This window comes from Sus scrofa, chromosome 15, assembly GCF_054392235.1.
Source record: "Sus scrofa isolate SSC_HxYL_T2T_F1_AM1 chromosome 15, Sscrofa_HxYL_maternal_Yorkshire_Landrace_v2.0, whole genome shotgun sequence".
Taxonomy (NCBI): Eukaryota; Metazoa; Chordata; class Mammalia; order Artiodactyla; family Suidae; genus Sus; species Sus scrofa.
This window is the reverse complement of record NC_139397.1, coordinates 115,676,331-115,697,062: the sequence shown is the minus strand read 5'-3', so window position 1 is coordinate 115,697,062 and position 20,732 is coordinate 115,676,331. Positions and strand designations below refer to the sequence as shown.

At 39.4% G+C, this 20,732-nt stretch overlaps 1 protein-coding gene across 4 annotated transcripts in view; it reads left to right on the top strand.

The window, feature by feature from the left end:
- The first annotated feature begins 610 nt into the window (after window positions 1-610).
- The window catches only part of SF3B1 (splicing factor 3b subunit 1), a 42,724-nt gene continuing 22,602 nt past the window's right edge, over window positions 611-20,732 (top strand). For 2 of the 4 annotated variants that reach the window (XR_002339208.2, XM_085000283.1), the window contains exons 1-4: window positions 611-667; window positions 16,526-16,692; window positions 18,591-18,695; window positions 19,071-19,185. Coding sequence is in view for 1 of the 4 variants with exons in the window: in XM_085000283.1 (XP_084856409.1) it covers window positions 640-667; window positions 16,526-16,692; window positions 18,591-18,695; window positions 19,071-19,185 (415 nt within the window). In the remaining 3 variants the exon portion in view is untranslated. Of the gene's footprint in view, window positions 668-16,525; window positions 16,693-18,590; window positions 18,696-19,070; window positions 20,715-20,732 lie in introns of those variants that run through there. The other 2 variants (XR_014830025.1, XM_085000284.1) reach the window with 2 other exon arrangements.

The following is a 20,732-nucleotide window of genomic DNA, read 5'->3' as shown; positions in this document are numbered from 1 at the left end:
AGCTCCAACTAGACCCCTCGCCTGGGAACCTCCATATGCCACGGGAAGCGGCCCTAGAAAAGGCAAGCAAAAACAACCCTCCCCCCCCCCAATAAACTCCTACCCAAATACTAAGTAGTTCTTTTAAAAGAAAGAACAGTGACCTTGAATTACAGCGCAAGCGATGAGAATGCGCAACTGTTTCCAAGTTGCGCATTCTCATCTGCAACAGCTGAGACAAGATAAAGCTTTTGTCTAGCCCCCAAACACCTTCTGGTGAATTTGGAGAAAGAGGATCGAAGGTTTGAGGCTTCTTCCATCCCTGAAACATTAATGAAACCTTAGAGACGTTTAAACTGTCCTGAAGGAATTCACTTAACTTCAAGGGAAACTTAGCTTAAGAGACTATAGCTCTTCCAGCTCTTGGATGGTTTACCCCGAAAACTGCCTCCGGGCCCAATTCCGACTCCTCCCTTCACCCACAATGCACCTTTCTGTTCTATCTAGGTGGCTGCTCGATCACGTGTTATCCGACGGAGCGCGCTCCCGCTTGGCGCGTGCGCGGAGGCCCGCTCCCCCCAGCTATTTTTCTCCGTGGCAGCGGCGACGAGCGGAAGTTCTGGGGAGCGCCAGTTCCGTCTGTGTGTTCGAGTGGACAAAATGGCGAAGATCGCCAAGACTCACGAAGGTAAGCGGTCCTTCCTTAGTTACATGTGTTCTCCGCTTCCCAACCTGCCAAGACTTTGTCTTCGTAGGTTTCTGCCTCTTCCTGTAGCTTTTGTGGGAGGCCGAGCTCGCGCTTCGGGGCCCGGGTCGTCTGCTCCGCGCCAGCGGCGCAGGCCACTGCCCCGCGTAATGGCGTCCTACTCATACAGCCCCGACAGGCGCTTTGTTCCGTGTTCGGGTGCTGCTGCTTCAGCGTCGCTTTCCTCTGATCAGAGGGTCTCCTTTAAACAGCTCGCTAAGGAGGATTACTGAGCATGAGAACAAAGTCTTTCTCGTCTCTCGGAACTGCCGTTGATATAGTTTGTGGATAGGAGAGTCAGATGCGCTCAAACACCGCAGCCGCTTTCCGGGCAGCCCTAAATCGGGTTTAGTCAAGCCGAGGCCCATTACTCTTACCCTTGGTTAATTTGTATCTCTTAAGGCGTTTAAGATACGTTCTTGAGTTTCTTGTTCAAAATGATTTGGTAGTTTTTCCCTCTGTTGACCACTTTTAGTATAATGTTGGTCTTTTTTCTTTGCAGATTGATTGATTATTGGTGGAAGAGGGAAAGGCACATTAATTAATGGCCAAATCTTTTGAAGTTTTGTGGAATACAGAGTATGCAAAATTGGGAGATGTTGGGAATAGGCTTGAATTTGTTGGAGAGTATCCAGAAATGGCAGGAAATAGGGTCATTTTGAGAAAAGATGAGGTTTGGGAGGTTGGAGCTGCATTCCTAATTTCTGACTTGGAATTTGAAATTTTCATCAAACATTAGCGTCCAAGAGAGACACATTTCACACGTCGTTTCTAGGTGCCTGGCCTGGTCTGTGAGAGGTAACAAAGGCTAAGGCCATCAAGTTTTATAGCTTAGTGGAGAAACAGATGTGTTTACATCTTCATTCTTTTATGAGGCAAATGAATGTTTAAACAGAAGTATAAGCAATACACTCTGGGAACCTGGGTAACGGCGTGATTAACTTGTGCCTAGGGCTATTTCATAGAGAAGGTGACGTGTCCCTGGTCTAAAAGGATCTGTGAGTTTTAAATTAGGGGAGGACATTGGAGCCTGAGAGAACGTCCTGTTACTAGGCAGTGAGTCGTCAAAGATGTGTTTGAGTAGTTGACTATGGCAGGAAGAGAGTGAAAGGAGGGTAAAAGAAGATGCATCTGGAAATGTTGGTTGGGACTATTAACTGAAGTTCAGTTTTCTGCAACTTAGGAAACAGGCTCATGAATTGGTAGTAAATTCTTGTTAGGAATTTAGGGTTTAAACACTTGTTTTAACCCAGAAGTGTTTTTTAGGCACTTACTTTTCTGTCTTTAGACTATCTCAAACATACCTTTTGTAAAATAGAAAATGTAAAGATGTTGGCTATTTTTGTTCATTCAGGAGTAGGTTATTCTTTGGGGGCATTTTGTGGCTTTGGTTACTTGTTTATTGGTACCTTTGACATAGGAATGTCAAAGTTACGATTCGTTTTCCTTCATTTTAGAAACCAAGTTGAAAGTTTTGGTCTAAGGAGGATTGCAGTTCATTTGCCAAAATTGCTCTTTTATTTGGGGTTAATGCTCTCTATCAATATGAATTAGCTGATGCCATAAAGAAAGTATTGGAGCATTCAGTTTCACATCTGAGCACCATTTGTAAACAAGACATTGTTAATCACTTTGGGGTATAAAACAGAATGTGATAAATGTTTACTAGAGATTTATAGTATTTCTACTAAACATTTATAGTATTTACTTATTAGTTTCTTGTTCTTTCCTCATGACGTTTTCCTAGAGAACCTTCTTCACGGTCCATTTATGTTTTCACGTGTTAATCTCCAGGTTTTTTGTTTGTCTGTTTGTTTTGGGGTGTTTTTGTGCTACTCTATAAATCTTTATTACTTAGAATTTATATTGAGGTTGTTTTGTACAGAAACTGTATATTTTGGTATCCACAGTACCTGGTGTATGATGAGTGCTGAATATTTTTATCAACATTGAGAAATTAATTTTCATTGGAAGTATTAAGAGTTTTACAGAAAGGGGGGCACATAAACATTGACCTTTGAACTGGTAGGTTGGTTTGGATGCATCTGTTTGGCTAAGATAGGTGAGGAGTAGGATTTAATGTATTTTGGGAATCTCCTGAGCTCAGAGAGAATGTTAAGGTTAGAATCAGAGAAGGCTTTGAATGCTGGGCTTTCAAAACTCTGGCTTTCCAGTATTTACAAGATCAAGTGCCCCTTTCTTTCTCCCAGTAACAGATTACGACTGTGATTTAATAAATAATTGATTGCAGAGTGAAGGATGACCTAGACCGGGTAAGAGCAACTGTTTTTAGGCTATTGAAGTAGTTGAATTTGATCCCCACTGGCGCAGTTTTTAAAATGTGTAATATTGGAGTCCCCGTCGTGGCGCAGTGGTTAACGAATCCCACTAGGAACCATGAGGTTGCAGGTTCAATCCCTGGCCTCTCTCAGTGGGTTAAGGATCCAGCGTTGCTGTGAGCTGTGGTGTGGGTCACAGACATAGCTCAGATCGAGCGTTGCTGTGGCTCTGGCGTAGGCCGGTGGCTGCAGCTCCGATTCAACCCCTAGCCTGGGAACCTCCATATGCCGCGGGAGCGGCCCAAAGAAATAGCAAAAAGACAAAAAAAAAAAAAAAAAAGTAATATTTGTTTAATTTTTGTCTTAGAGTTGTCTATATCATGTTTTTTTTAATTGAAAAGGTTTATATAATGTTTTCATCCTAAATAATGTTGGCTGCTAAAGACATTTCTTTGTACCTTGTAATTTATTGTTAAAGTGATGGCTGCGTCAGTAGTTTGTAATTGAGTATCGTGAGGTAAATAATATTGTATTCAAACTGAAGTAGGTTATTATTGTGCCTTCCAATATGATTTTTTTAACAACCCAGTTATTGTTACTACTTTTTTTTATTCCCCCCCCCCCCCCCCCCCGTCAGTGTGGGTTATACTTTCCAGTATTGAACTATAAAAAGAGCTGGACCTATTCAAATCAAGATGTAATTCCTTTTTGCATGTTAAATTGTGTCAAGTGTATACAGTTATTAATGTACATAATCTTCCCATCCAGCAGTTTTTGAGATATTTTCGCCAGTGAGGGAACAAACATTTTTCTGTTTTGGGAAGAAAAAAAAATGGATTATCCAGAAATGCCATACGTTAATTTGTTTTGCCATTATCCCTTGAATGGATTTTGGGTGGTATCACAAGGCTGAAAAAGTTCTCTCCCTAATGGTTTGCTTGCAGAATGGCTGGAAAAGTCATTTTATTACTCTGCATCTTCGGAGATTTATTATATTTCTATGTTCAGAGTAGTTATTGTTTTGGTTTTGTAGATATCCAGCATGAATTTTTTCATTTTTTAAAGTTTTATTGAAGTATGTGATTTACAATGTTGTGATAATTGCTGCTGTAAAGCAGGATGATTCAGTTATACATGTATACACATCAGCATGAATGTTGCTAGTCAAAAAGAAAAAAGTTGCTTAAAGATTTTGAAAAAACTTTCTGTAGAATTAAGAATTGATATTAGTAAGGAATTAATCATTTAGGGACTGTTATCTGTAGTGTTCAGTAAAATAATTTTCCACTATAACTAGTTGTCCTACTAGGATTTTGTTTAAGGAAAAGATTGAGAATATACAGAATATACTTCCTGTTTTTCTGTATATCATTTAGAAGTCTAATATTTGAGAAATCCTTGCTTACCACTTGCTTCTAACTGGTTTAGAATATATATCGCTTATGGACCAGACTGAAAGGTGTCAGTGAATGATTAACATGCAAAAGGCTGAGTCTGTAACACATAATGAACAGTGATTTGAATGTTGCAAATAATATAAATTAAAAATGAGGAATCAAGACACATCAAGGAGGAGGAGGTGCTGTAAGCTGAACTTAGCACTGAGGCATAGAAAAAAGAAAGGCAAAGAAGGGGAAACTATTAGAAGGGCAGATTTGGTGGGGAGCAGGTGTATCTGATATGGTCAGTGGTGGTTTAGCACAGAGTTTGATGTTTAAATCTTACTTTAAAATACAAACAGTAGATTAGATGTTGCCCATCTTTTAAAAGATCTCTAGTTCCACCAGTAGTATCTTTTGATGTCAGACTCAATTCCCAGATAAAACATTGGATGTATTTTCAGAAAAATGCCTGTAATTTTAAGTTCTCACATTTTGGGGATTATAAAAGTAATAGAGAAATTTTTAAGTAAATGAAAATTTATTTATTTAATAAAGTAAGATTTCAAATGGGTCAGTTCATAAATTTATTCATTAATTTACACTGTTAATTAACCTTTGTCTTCTAGGGAAGGTTTTGTTCTCTGATAGCTGAAAATACTCAAAGAGCCAGAATTCCCTTCCAAAGACAGGTTTCTATCAGATAATAGCATTTCTGTACATTGGAGCAAATTTAGTTTTTAAAATATCTTTTTGTTTGTTTGTTTGTTTGTTTTTCAGGCCCACACTCGGGTGGCATATGGAGGTTCCCAGGCTAGGGGTTTAATGAGAGCTGCAGCTGCCGGCCTACACCACAGCCATAGCAACACAGGATCTGAGCTGAGTCTGTGACCTACACGACAGTTCACACCACAGCTCACGGCAACACCAGATCCTTAACCCACTGAGCGAGGCCAGGGATCCAGCCGCGTCCTCATGGTTCCTAGTCGGATTCATTCCCCCCGAGCCACGATGGGAACTCTTAAAATATCTTAACATTTAGAAGATTTTACATTACCATCGTTTGCAGGATCAGTAAAGCTGGGAAAGAAAAAAATGACAGAAGAATTGGAACTTTTAAAGTTAAAGAAATTACATAAAAAAGCTAAAAAGAACTCTATGTATGTGTAGCAGAGGACTCCATTTCAGAGAAAAGAGAACTTTTGTTTTCTGTTGCAGAGAGTCAGAGGATGTGGTTTTAAGGGGTATAAGAAAGAGCCAGGAATGAGGGGAAAAAGGGAAAAACCGAAAACCATGCTTTTAAAAATTTTAACTTTTTTTGAAAACATACAAAAATAAAATCATGAAATGAACATCCCACCTTGCATCCATCTTCTAGCTTGAACAGTTGTAAGTGAAGGGCCACTTTTGTTGAATCTTTTTTTTCTCTTAATAAGGCTTATTTTTTTTAATACTCAATGAATTTTATTATATTTATTGTTGTTGAATCTCTTCATTGGTCTTTTCCAACTTTCCCATTATTTTGACGCAAATCCCAAGTGTATCTTTTTTTTTTTCTTTTTTTTTTTTTACCATTCCTGAGGCATGTGGAAGTTCCCCTGCCAGGGATTGAACCTGTGCCACAGCAGTGACTACACTGGTACTTTAATCCACTGCACCAGAAGGGAACTCTCCAGGTGTATAATTTTACTTTTTCATTTTTTCAGTGTATATCTGTAAAATGTAAGGACTTTTTGAAAATACCATTTTTGCATCAAAATTAATGTGAAATAACCATCAGTGTTTGGTTTTGCTGATTTTCTTATAAACATTTTTCCACGGTTTGTTTGAATCAAGTTCCAAAAGTCTATAAATTGTGATTAGTCTTAAATCTTTATCCTTATCTCTTTTTTTTTTTTTTTTTTTGCAATTAATTTGTTGCAGTCAACAACAACAAAAAAAGGAGTTCCCATCGTGGCACAGTGGTTAACATCCGACTAGGAACCATGAGGTTGCAGGTTCGGTCCCTGCCCTTGCTCAGTGGGTTAACGATCCGGCGTGGCGTTGCCGTGAGCTGTGGTGTAGGTTGCAGATGCAGCTCGGATCCCGCGTTGCTGTGGCTCTGGTGTAGGCCGGTGGCTACAGCTCCGATTCGACCCCTAGCCTGGGAACCTCCATATGCCGCAGGAGCGGCCCAAGAAATAGCAAAAAAGACAAAAAAAAAAAAATTGTTGCACTACCTTCGTCCTATAGAGTTTCCCACAGTGTGGAGGGAAAGGAAAAGATGACAGTAAAAACACTCATAGATCCCTCTTATTTTAAAAAAATTCTTAATTTTTTTGGTGGTACCCCTCAGCTTGTCGTATGTTCCCGGGCCAGGGATTGAACTCGTGCCATGGCAGTGACCTGAACCATGCCAGTGACAAAGCTGAATCCTTAACCCCTAGGCCTCTGGGGAACTTCTCACAACTCCCTCCTAGACTCTTCCATCACTGCGGCTGCAATCAGGATGTCAGGAGGCCTGCAAGCAAGGGAAGCCCAAGAAAATTACTGGCTTTTGGAATGAGCACAGTTCTTTTTTTTTTTTGTCTTTTGTCTTTTTGTTGTTGTTGTTATTGTTGCTATTTCTTGGGCCGCTCCTGCGGCATATGGAGGTTCCCAGGCTAGGGGTTGAATCGGAGCTATAGCCACCGGCCTACGCCAGAGCCACAGCAACGCGGGATCCGAGCCGCGTCTGCAACCTACACCACAGCTCACGGCAACGCCGGATCGTTAACCCACTGAGCAAGGGCAGGGACCGAACCCGCAACCTCATGGTTCCTAGTTGGATTCGTTAACCACTGCGCCACGACGGGAACTCCTGAGCACAGTTCTGAGAGCTTACTTCAGGTTTAGATTGGACTAGTCATGGCAAGGAAATCTAACAAAGGAGTTGCAAATTCTGGTGCTCTTCCCATCTTAATTTTTTCTTAAAATTTTTTAAAAATTATAGTTGATTTACAGTGTTCTGTCAATTTGTGCTGTACAGCAAAGTGACCCAGTTGTATGTATATATATTCTTTTCTCATATCTTCCACCATGTTCCTTCACAAGTGATTGGATTTAGTTCCCTGTGCTATATAGCAGAACCTCACTGCTTATCCATCCCAAGTGTAATAGTTTACATCTTCTGATCCCACACTCCCAGTCCAGCCCACTCCCTCTCTCTCAGCAACCACAAGTTTGTTTTCTATGTCCATGAGTTTGTTTCTCTTCTGTAGATAGGTTCTTTGGGCCTCATTTTAGATTTCACATGTAGCAATAACATACAGTATTTGTCTTTCTCTTTCTGACTTTATTTGGTATGAGAATCGCTAGTTCCATCCATGTTGCTGCAGTTAGCATTATTTTGTTCTTTTTTATGGCTGAGTAGTATTCCAATGTGTACATGTACCACATCTTAACCCATTCATCTTTTTTTTTTAATTTTTAGCTTTTTATTTTTTTGTGTTTTGTCTTTTTAGGGCCACACCCGTGGCACATGGAGGTTCCCAGACTAGGGGTCTAATCAGAGTTGTTGTCGCAGGCTACACTAGAGCCACAGCAATGCCAGATCTGAGCCGCATCTGTGACCTACACCATAGCTCATGGCAAAGCCAGATCCTTAACCCACTGAGTGAAGTCAGGGATCAAACCTGCAACCTCATGGTTCCTAGTTGTATTAGTTTCCGCTGTGCCACAATGGGAACTCCTAATCCATTCATCTATTGATGGACATTTAGGTTGTTTCCATGTCCTGGCTATTGTAAATAGGGCTGTAGTGAACATAAGGGTGCATTTTGTCCCGATATATGCCCAGGAATGGGATTGCTGGATCATATGATAGTTCTATATTTAGTTTTCTGAGGTACCTGATGGTGTCTGCAGCATATGGAAAGCATATGGCAGTCCTAGGGCCAGGTATTAAACCCATGCCACAGCAGTAACCTTGAGCCTCTACAATGACAATGCTGGATCCTTAATCTGCAGAGATATAAGACAACTCTGAAAAACCCCATTCCTGACAGTTTACCCTCAAGGATCTTCCTTTAGTGAGGCTCTTGCAGGCTCTCTGGTAAATACAAATTTAATGCTTAACTAGGCTTTGGTTTCTTGCCTATGGCTTTTTTTCAGCCACTTCCAGACTATGCCAAGTCTGGGAATTTGAAGGACTAGGCATAATTTTATTTTTAAGATTCCAAATCTTCTGTCAAGCTAGGGAATCCCTGCTGGCTTTTTTTGAGTACCTAGCGTAAGTAACCAAGAGTCCTACTGCAGCAGTTCCCCTTTCCCCCAATAAATTTTTCTGAAGATAGGGGTAGGATTGGGTGGAGAACAGAAGTGAGGCTTTCATCCAGATAATCTGATAATTTAGAAATCCATGTTAGATTTTTCTACCTCCCATTACACTTTAATACCATAAAACTGTGGAATTTTATAATCTCCTTTATCCCAACTTTTCTTTTTTTATTTACTTTTTTTTGTTGTTGTTTTTTCTAGGGCTGCATCCAAGGCATATGGAGGTTCCCAGGCTAGGGGTCTAATTGGAGCTATAGCTGCTGGCCTACACCAGAGTCATAGCAATGCAGGATCCGAGCCTCATCTGCAACCTACACCACAGCCCACAGCAATGTTGGATCCTTAACTCACTGAGAGAGGCCAGGGATCAAACCTGCAACCTCATGGTTCTTAGTCGGATTCGTTAACCACTGAGCCACAACGGGAACTCCAATCCCAACTTTTCTTCATTTTACTTTTTCCTGTAGTTTCTCTTCTCCATTTCATTTCTCAGAATTCTTCTGTTGCACAAAATAATTCAGCTCTCCTCTATCCTTATATTTTCTTAAGTAAACCCACTAAAAGGGCTCCAAAAGTTTCTGATAAAATTAAACGTACTTTTTATAAGTCCCAGTGATCCTATTCCTAGGTGTTTACCCAAGTGGTATTCAAATGTACGTTCTCACAAAAACCTGTACATTATTGTTTATAGCAGCTTTATTTGTGTCTCTACAAACTGCAGACAACTTGAATATTGCTCAAATAGAGAATGGATGAACACACTGTAAAATTATGGAGTGTTACTTGGTAATAAAGAGGTATAAACAATTGACACATACTATATGAAGACTGGAATGTTTATGGATTTGAGTGTATTAGAGTACCAGCTCTTGGCAGTCATATTTGTGGCCACTAGGAGATCCTGGTTTGTTGTCCAGTTTCTAGCACACAGTGTCCATTTTCTCTATTTTCACATCTGAATGTCTTGAATTACAAAGATTCTACATTGAAAAAGGATTAGGTAAAAATGGAATATTTGTTCATGTTTGTCATTGAACTAGAGAGCGATTAGCATAAACATTTCCTTCTGTCTTTGTCTCCTCAAGTCTTGTATTTAATATTTTAGACATCTGGTTATTATTTTGGGTATGTTCCCTCTCATTTTTTTTTTTTCATACTTGCTAGCAAGTCTTATGCTTTCAAAATCACTTGTTGTCAAAAAATATCTTTTTGCTGGAGTTCCTGTCGTGGCTCAGTGGTTAACGAACCCAACTAGTATCCATGAGGGTGTGGGTTCGATCCCTGTTTTTGCTCAATGGGTTAAGGATCCAGCATTGCTGTGAGCTCTGGTTGTAGGTTCCAGATGTGGCTCAGGTCCCGTGGTGCTGTGACTGTGGTATAGGCTGGCAGCTATAGCTCTGATTCAGCCCCTAGCCTGGGAGCCTCCATATACTGTTGGGTGCAGCCCTAAAAAGACAAAAAGGCAGAAAACAAACAAACAAACAAAACTATTTGCTTATTTTTAGTCAGTTGCATTTAAGAAAATATAGGAATACTTGCATACCAGTAGCTATAATTTAGTATTAGATAGCTTTGAAAATGAGGAGTTAGGGACAACTTGTTTGTCTTTCCCAGAGATGTAGAATGTTTATAAAATTTGAAGCTGGAATTTTACAAACCTTTGCTAGAGAGAAATATTTAGGAAATTACTTTTAATGAACTCTACAGGTTGAAAGTTACATTTTTATTATGAAATGTATAGTGTAGGAAAAGTATAATGAACACATTGCCCAGCTTTACTAGTTCTTAATATTTTGCTCTATTTGTTCTGCTAATTTTATATATTTTGGGAGTTCACATTGTGGCTCAGCGGTAACAAATCCAACCAGTATAGTATTCATGAGGACGAGGGTTCGATCCCTGGCCTCGCTCAGTGGGTTAAGGATCTGGCATTGCTGGCAGCTAGGGCTCCATTCGACCCCTAGCCTGGGAACTTCCATATGCCACGGATACGGCCCTAAAAAGGCTACACATACACATACATATATATGCTATACTGTTAAAACTTTTAAAATATATTTTGGGGACAAAACACACAGTTATCATATTTATGAACATAGTGACACATTTGTTTGCTCCTAAATATTTGAGTGTATTACATTTAATATTTTGGCATATTAAAATATTCTGAGTTTTCTAGTTTTTAATTCTATGATTTGCATAACTGGTGAGTTTTGTAAAATCTGTTGTAATTTTGTGGATAACAATTTGTATAAATGTGCTGCAGTTTATAATGCGAAACAAACCCCACTAGCTTTTGGATTTTTTTATCCATATAAACATACAGAAACAGTAACTGGTTGAACTACGTAAACAACCGGAGAAATTTGGTAATAAACTCCCCTTCAGAATTACTAACTATGAACAGTTGCCTAATCCAGAAGATTTTGAGCTAGGTAATTTTGTTGCTAAGTTTTGATTTAATAGGTATCTAGTGGTGATACATACAGGCTTTTTACAAAAGCTAACTCAATATCTGTGTACCTTTGTAAAAAAACTGTTGCTAAACAGCAGGTACATAAAATCAGTAGGTAAAATACAGTAGATGAAAGTAGTTGCTGAATAAATATATTATCCAAATAAAGGATAATAACTGCTGAAAAACAGGATGGAGAAGTTCTTTAGAAGGAAAATGAAGCTGTCTGTGATGTGTTAAGTGGGGGGGGAGGCAAGCTGCATAATGATAGATGTGATGCAATTTTTGTGAGACAGTACCCGTTTTCTGGTTTTTTAGTTGTGCTTGACCTGGAACAAAGTATAAAATGGATGATTTTGGTGAGAGAGGGCTGGGGCCAGAAAAGGAGGGATGATGAGCTAGATAAGAGCTTCCTGGAGTGTTTTTTAACAATGCAGAGTTTCTGATTTAGTTTATCTGAGGCCTAGCAGTCTGTCCTTGGAACAGATGCCCCAGGTGTCAATGTAAGGGGTTAGTAGACCCCACTGCTGGCTTTTTTTTTTTTTTTTTTTCTTCTTTTTATGGCTGCACCTGTGGTGTATGGAAGTTCCCAGGCTAGGGAACTACTAGGGGCTACACCGTAGCCACAGCAACACCTGATCCAAGCTGAATCTGCAACCTATGCCACAGCTTGCAGCAATGCCGATCCTTAATCCATTTAGCAAGGCCAGGGATTGAATTCCCATCCTCAGGGATACTGTGTTGGGTTCTTAACCCACTGAGCCATGATGGGAGCTCCTGCACACACTGATGCTATAGAGGGGTGATTTGCACAATATTTGGCTTGCCTGATTGACCTGTGTTTCCTGCCTGGATCCTGATATCAGTAGCATTTATGGTTCTTTTTTTTTTTTTTTTTTTTTTTTGTCTTTTTTTGGGCCACACCCACAGCATATGGAGGTTCCCAATCTAGGGGTCGAATCAGAGCTGTAGCCATCAGCCTACACCAGAGCCACAGCAACACAGGATCCAAGCCGAGTCTGCAACCTACACCACAGTTCATGGCAACACCGGATCCTTAACCCACTGAGCAAGGCCAGGGATCAAATCCGCAACCTCTTGGTTCCTAGTCGGATTCATTAACCACTGAGCCACGGGAACTCCTTGTGGTTCTTTAAAAGAAAAAAAAAAAAAAAAAGCATTTGTTGTTCTTTATTTACTTAAAGTGATACATGCACCTTTTTTTTTTTTTTTTTTTTTTTTTTTTTAAAGCCACAAACAGGAATTCCTGTCATGGCTCAGGGGTTAACAAACCCTAGTATTCATGAAGACGCAGGTTTGATCCTTGGCCTTGCTCAGTGGGTTAAGGATCCAGTGTTGCCATGAGCTGCGGTGTGGGTCGCAGACGCGGCTTGGATCTGGTGGTGCTGTGGCTGTGGCTGTGGCCATAGGCCGGCAGCTGTAGCTCCGATTCAGCTCCAAATCCAGGAACCTCCATGTGCCTCGAGTGCAGCCTTAAAAAGACAAAAGGCAAAAATAAAATAAAAAAGCCACAAACATTTCTAAAATGGAAGTGTTCAGAAAGTAAAAAATAAAGAATAGATCTCCGCTCACCCTTTAGTCAATTTTACTAACCCCTGAGAGCTCTCTTCTGTTCCAGGAGAAAAGTGTTCCTGGGGGTGGGGGAGGGGAGCAAATACAGGTTAAAACTTACATATATACACACAATACTTAAGACAGAAACAGAAGTAGACAAAAGAATGAATGAATGACCCAGTTCAAATGTGGATATTTCATTTTGTGATTAATCACGGCAGAGGCTCCTGGCTGCCTAGCCTGCTGAAACAGTTTTGAGGAGAGAATTGTCAGAAAAACAACTAGAGATAGTGGTGCTGCAACACAGTATAAAAATTTTGAGGTGTATTTACAATAGGGCTACTGATTTCAGTATTAAACATATTACATTATTTTGAGTTTCTGAAACTTGCCCCCACAAGCTGTGCCTTGCAGTAACTAGATATTTACTACATTTTTTACTTTATGATAATTTAATTTAATTTTTTTTTTTTTTTGGTCTTTTTTTTTAGGGTCACACTTGTGGATAGTTCCCAGGCTAGGGGTCCAGTTGGAGCTGTAGCCACCAGCCTACTCCACAGCCACAGTACCGCAGGATCTTTTCTGCGTCTTCGACCTACACCACAGCCCACGGCAACTCTGGATCCTTAACCCACTGAGCGAGGCCATGGATTGAACTGCATCCTCATGGATGCTAGTTGAGTTCATTAACTGCTGAGCCACAATGGGAACTCTTACATTTTCTACTTTATTTATTTATTTTGTCTTTTCTAGGGCTGCCGCCTCGGCATATAGAGGTGCCCAGGCTAAGGTGCCCAGGCTAGGGGTCTAATCGGAGCTGTAGCCGCCCACCTACGGCCAGAGCCACAGCAACGCTGGATCCGAGCCATGTCTGCAGCCTACACCACAGCTCACAGCAATGCCAGATCCTTAACCCACTGAGCGAGGCCAGGGATCGAACCTGCAGCCTCATGGTTCCTAGTCGGACTCGTTAACCACTAAGCCACTACAGGAACTCCTACATTTTCTACTTTAAATCACACTTACCTTGAGGAACTACAGATGTTTTCTCCCTTAGCTGGGGATTGGGGTTGGGCATTTGCATTATGTCTCTTGAAATTTTTCCTTTTGGACCTTGCTAACTAGTAAATGAGCTTTTAAAAAAGTGCCTGGTGTCAAAGGACTTAATTCTGTTGAAGGTTATGAGCTGGCCAGAATTGAAGCATCTGTTTGTTAGGCTACAGACTGTTGGCAGTAGAAACTCTGTTTCTCTACACACCTGTCTATATATTATTCAGATTATTGAGGTGAAACATTAGGAATTCCAGTTGTGGCTGAGTGGAAACAATCTGACTAGCGTCCAAGAGGTCGCAGGTTTGATCCCTGGCCTTGGTCAGTGGGTTGAGGATCTGGCTTTGCCATGAGCTGTGGTGTAGGTCACAGATGGAATTTGGATCTGGCGTTGCTGTGGCTTAGGCCAGTGGCTACAGCTCTGATTCAACCCCTAGCCTGGGAAACTCCATATGCTGCAGGTGCAGCCCTAAAAAAAAAGAAAGAAAGAAAGAAAGAAACATTAGTTTGTAATTTAAACTTAGTGTCAAAAAAGACTTTCAAAAGGTTGGAAGACTAGTCTGTATTAAAGGAGACAGAAGATACAGGACAACTAAATGCAGTGCCTGGTTCTTGATTGGATCAGGAATCAAAGAACGTCTGTGAAGGATGTTCCTAGGATACTTGGGGAAATAGGAAACTGGATTATATTTTAGATGTCATATCAAGGTTTCATTTTTTTTTTTTTTTTAATGGCCACACCCAATGCATGTGGAAGTTCCCTGGCCAGGGATTGAATCTGAGCCATAGCTGTGACCTAAACCACAACTGTGGCAACATGGGATCCTTTAACCCACTATGCCAGGCCCGAGATAGCACTTGTGCCCTTGCAGTGACCCAGGCCATTGTAGTTGGATTCTTAATCCTCTGAGTCATAGCAGGGACTCCAAGGTTTAATTTCTTTTTTTTTCTTTTGTCTTTTTGCCTTTCCTAGGGCCGCTTCCGCGGCATATGGAGGTTCCCAGGCTAGGGGTCTAATCAGAGCTGTAGCCGCTGGCTGACACCACAGCCACAGCAACATGGGATCCGAGCCGCGTCTGCAACCTACACCACAGCTCACGGCAACGCCGGATCCTTTAACCCACTGAGCAAGGCCAGGGACCGAACCCGCAACCTCATGGTTCCTAGTGGGATTCGTTAACCACTACGCCACGACGGGAACTCCCAAGGTTTAATTTCTTAAGCATGCTAAACTACTGTGGTTTTGTAGGATAGGACCCTACCTAAGTCTGGAAATACAGGCTGAAATACTAGGGGTTTTAAATGGTTTAGAAAAGTTACATGTATATGTGTATATTTGCTTTATCTCATGTAAATAAACACTTGAATATAGGGAGGAGTATATGGGTGTTCATTGTGCTGTTTGAATTTTTATCAGTCTTGAAAAAAATTAAAAAAGCTATTGAGAAGAGTTGATATTTCAGCAAATGTGTGTCTTCTGAATATCATTCCTATGAGAATAGAAACGGTTATTGGGGAGCAAGACACACGAGTTAATTCATTCATTGAATGCTTAAGTGTTTCATCCTTATTGTGTCATATAATCCTTAAAACTTCTCTGTTGTAGGTTACCGAGACACATAGGTTAAATAATGCATTAAATAGTAGAGAGTATTTGAAGGCAGGCATTTTGATTCTTAAAATCTTAAAACTAATGTAAAATGGTTGCAGCCAAGCTGTGTAGGGATCTGCATTCCATGCTTAAGAATTTAAACTTGGAGTTCTGTGGCATAGTGGGTTAAGAATCCCACTGCAGTGGGTCAGGTCCCTGAAGAGGTGTGGGTTCAAGGGCACAGTGGGTTGAAGGATCTGGCATTGTTGCAGCTGCGGCTCAGGTCACAGCTGCAGCTCACATTCAACCCCGGCTCAGGAACTTCAAAATGCCACAAGTGTGACCAGAAAAAAAGAATTAAGGCTTTATTGTTTTACTATTGAAGATGGTTAGGACACCACCTGGGAGCTCGTTAGGAATGTAGAAACTTGTATCTGATCTATGCCTGTTGCGTTCTAAGAGAATCAAAATCTGTAGACAGTTTGTTGCACATTCAAGGCCGAGAACCATTCTCCATAGTACTATATTTACTTTCCTGATAGTGTAGAGTTTAAACAATCTTTAGTGTTGTTCTTGATCCATAATCAACATCAACAGTATTATTTTTCAATTAGGAAAAGGTTAGAATTCAGCAGTAGTTTAATAAGCTTTGGTAGTCCATTCTTTTTTTTTGTCTTTTTAGGGCCACTCCTGCGGCATATGGAAGTTCCCAGGCTAGAGGTCGAACTGGAGCTGTAGCCACCAGCCTATGCCACAGCATCATAGAATCCCACTGCATCTGCCACCTAAAACCACAGTGCACAGCAACACTGGAGCCATAACCCACTGAGCAAGGCCAGGGATCTGACCTGCATCCTCATGGATACTGGTTGGGTTCATTAACTGCTGAGCCTCGATGGGAACTCCCGGTAGTCCATTCTTAAAGAGTAATTTATAGTTGATGAAATAGTAAGCATTTCTTGTGTGTGTAAGTATTGTCTGTTGAGTTGGGAGATGTATTAAATTTATTAAAAGCCAGTACTTGTGTATAGTTGTTGTAATCTCTTATAGTATGGTTACTTTTTAAAGTTTCTGTATTTAGAAGAGTTTTTTTTTAATAATAATACCTATCAGAGAAATGCATTATGTTGAATGGTTTTTGGAAAATGAAATCAAGATCTATTAATTTTCTTCTAGATATTGAAGCACAGATTCGAGAAATTCAAGGCAAGAAGGCAGCTCTTGATGAAGCTCAAGGAGTGGGCCTTGATTCTACAGGTTATTATGACCAGGAAATTTATGGTGGAAGTGACAGCAGATTTGCTGGATACGTGACATCAATTGCTGCAACTGAACTTGAAGATGTAAGTTACAAACTATACGAAAAGTCCAAGCATTTTTTTTTTGACGGAGAGTAAGACATACAAAGGAGTCCTCTGTTTGAGTCATCTATTTTAATCTGGGGAGACAATTTGGAGATGAGGAGATCTTTGGGAGGATAAAACTGTTAAAAGTGGCCTTCTCTAAGAAGCTCCTGGTTGTGTTCAGTTCTGAATCTTTATGTTAAAACTAAGCTACTTTGTTTATCCAGCAAAGTACCTGCAAATCATTAACCATTGTAAAGTAAATCCTTATTGTTACCTACTGAGCTCTATCTAGAGTAGCCTAATGAGTGACTTCATGTTCAATAGCCATCCGTCCTTGTGACTTTTGATATCTGACTTGTGCTTGGTGCTGTTTTTTCCCCCGTGGCATCTTAATATGAACAGACTCTTTCTTGTTACCTATGTACTTCTCATATACATATTTGACCATAGTCATGGCGTATAATAGTTCCCAGGCCAAGGATCATATCCAAGCTACAGCTGTAAACTACACCACAGCTGTGGCAAGGCTGGGTCCTTAACCCGCTGCACTGGGCTGGGAATTGAACCCTGTCATAGAGACAACGCCAGATCCATAACCCTCTGTGTCATAGTGGGAATTCCTCTTCCTACTGACATTAATGGCTTTTTTTGGGTCTATTTTAGTTACTCTGGAAGATGGCCACCTCTCACTTTGAAATATACCTCTTAAAGAGTTTTTATGTATTACACATAGCTTATATTTTGTCACACCATCCCAAACATCCAAATTTGGTGAAATAACTAATCATTTTTATGTGATCTAGTAACATTTTATGTATAGAGATAATGAAACTTGTTATTTTTATGGAATTCAAGCTGCGTTTTATTTTATGATTAGCACTTTTTTTTGTCTGTGGTCATGGCATGTGGACGTGCACAAGTTGTTGCGCCCTGGATAGCACCCACACCACAGCAGTGACCCAAGCCATAGCAGTGACAATGCTAACTACTAGGCCATTTGGGAACTCCTGTCATTTCATTTTTTGTTGTTGTTATTATGAAATTTGTGCACTCTTAATATTTTTAAGTTTTACTGAAGTATAGTTGGCATACAATGTGATAATTTTTCCTATACAACAAAAATAAATGTGTTAAGTTCTTGAGAGTTGCCTATTGTTGCACTTCTTACACTGGTCAAGTAATAAACAAAACATTGTTGTGTTTAAATATATTTCTTGGGAAATAAATACATTAAAAATTAATTACATTTTGTTTCTGTGGTTAAAACATGAACAAAAAACCCCAAGAGTTAAAAAGACATGAAAACCAGGACTTCCCATTGTGGCTCATTGGAAACGAATCCGACTAGAAACCATGAGGTTTCGGGTTTGATCCCTGGGCTTGCTCAGTGGGTTGGGGATCCAGTGTTGCCATGAACTGTGGTGTAGGTCGCAGATGAGACTTGGATCCCGCATTGCTGTGGCTCTGGCGTAGGCTGGCAGCTGTGGCTCTGATTAGACCCCTAGACTGAAAACCTCCATATGCTGTGGGTGCGGCCTTGAAAAGACAAAAGACAAAAAAGAAAAAAAAGACATGAAAACTGGAGAGTTCTGAATAAACTGTAGTTTCCAGATTTGAAAAACAAAGTTCATTATGCTGTCTGTGAGAAAATGAAATACTCAGGTTTTTCTAGTCCATACCTACTTTTAATTGATTTTCACAGGAGGTGTTCCTTGTTTTAATATTTTTTTAAGAGAATAGAGAACTAAATTTAATTTCTTTAGTAGCTTTTTGAGTTGAAAACCCAAGTGTTAAGTTTCATCATGCTGTCTTTTGATTTTATGCTGAGTCTTTGTACTTTCTTGTTTTTAAGTTCTGAATTTTTGTTTGTGGTTTTTGGGGGCATTTCGTTGCAGGATGACGATGACTACTCATCATCTACAAGTTTGCTCGGTCAGAAGAAGCCAGGATATCATGCCCCTGTGGCGCTGCTTAATGATATACCACAGTCAACAGAACAGGTGACTTTTTTTTTATTTTTAATTAAAACTGAAGTTTATTCAGCTGAAGAAAATGGAATGTCTAAATTCCCATGGAAACCCACATATTTTAGGAGTCAGGTTTATTAAAACGTTTTGAGGGAGAGTTGATTTGTGAGAATTAGAAATAAATAGTTTATTTTATAAAGGTAGTCATTTCATGAAGGATTGAACTGTGGAAATTGTCTTATTTCCGTATGCTTTATTTTTTCACATTAGCTTTTATCGGTGAAATGATACAGAATTTTAGTAGGCATTTATTAAATATTTTTCCATGTTTTAGAGTGTTCTGGTTTTTGTTTATGATACTCTTGTTATTTAATAAGTGAGTATTAAATGAGACATACCTCTTTTCAGTATGATCCATTTGCTGAGCACCGACCTCCGAAGATTGCAGACCGGGAAGATGAATACAAAAAGCACAGGCGGACCATGATAATTTCTCCAGAGCGTCTTGATCCTTTTGCAGATGGTAATTCTTTCCCACTTTTCTATAAGTATTCAGAAATTTATTTATGTTAAGTTGTCTTTAGCCCTTTGATTTTTTTTGGCATGCTTATGAATTTGCTTTTCTTTTTTAAAATCCCCCTTATTATAGATTTGTATAGATTTGGTTGAAGTCACAGATGCCATATTCTTCATCTTTATAATGCCAGTTTTCTTTCCAGGTAGAAGGACAAGAAAATAATGAGCCAATGCCATAGAAACGCAAAGGGTTAAAGGTTTTTCTTTTACTTTTGTTTTGGGTACGCTTTCTTTACTTTGAACAAATATGTTTTTCTGCTCAAAATACTTTCAAATTATTGAAAGTCTTCATTCCAAATCTTAGATTTTTAGGATTGTTACTTTTGAGAAACTGTTTCCACATTAGCACTCCCCCCATATTGCTCTAAATATAGTTTAGTAAATGCACCTATTGCTCTAAGCATACTTAAAGTTAAAACAAAAGTATATATACAAAGACTTTGATATTTTTAATAGTTCGAGTCTGTTTTGCTAATTTTAGTGTGCAGGTCAGCACAAGGGACATAGTGAGCCTGATGGAAGCTTTCCTCAGGTGAGTGAGTTTCAAAATCAGAATTAGGTGCCTGTTTCTTAAAATTAGATTCTGCTGCAGGTTTATAAATTAGACTTTCAGCCTGCATGAATTAGTAGGGATATTCTTTTTTTACTTGCATAATTGTAATTGATTTAAACATGTATGTCAGAATTCACAGGCCCATACTAACTGTCCTTAATTTCTTTCCTACAGCAGTACTGCTATATGCCAGTCCTGTCTGCATTCTTAAGGGTGCAGTTCAACACATCCTCTCTAGATTATGGTGAAAAAGTATTCCAAAGGAAGTCTTAACAGAGCTAGTGTCAGAAAGAATGACACTACCAATTGGGCATGATCTTCAGCATAGGAAATGTCTTAGAATTTTATTATTTTTTCCTAAATTGTGATGCTATACTACTTGTATAGCTAATTATCACATTTCTAAAATAATAGTGTGCCTCTGTGAATCGTGTTATATACTGTTTGGGCTTCTTTAAGATAGTTTGAAGTTTGAAAAGCAAATACTGAAACTTTAACCAAGAGACTAACACATCTCTTTGTACACCACTTTTTCTGTGTGCATAATAATAACTGGTAGAAGTAATATTTCAAGTAATATGTTTCCAGTTGTTATTTATACTTTCTAAGAAAATAAAAATATGTTTCTGGGTCAAGAAACTGTAAAAAGCATGAAGCCCTTTTTAGTAACATGACATCAGAATAAGATTAGAGGTATATTTTTAAAAATCAGATTTTCTAAACTATAACTGTTTTTAGAACATTGTATGAAGAACTTATCTAGTCATAGTTACTTGTAGTCAGGATTTTAACAGCTTGCAACAGGTAATGTTTTGAATATAAATATCTTTCCAAAGTGTTACTAATGGTAAAGAGATAATTTTCTAGGCTTCTATTCTGCTGCTTGAAGTCAGAACTGCTGATGGAGACAAAGGCACGAAAGTGTACGTATTCCGGATTAG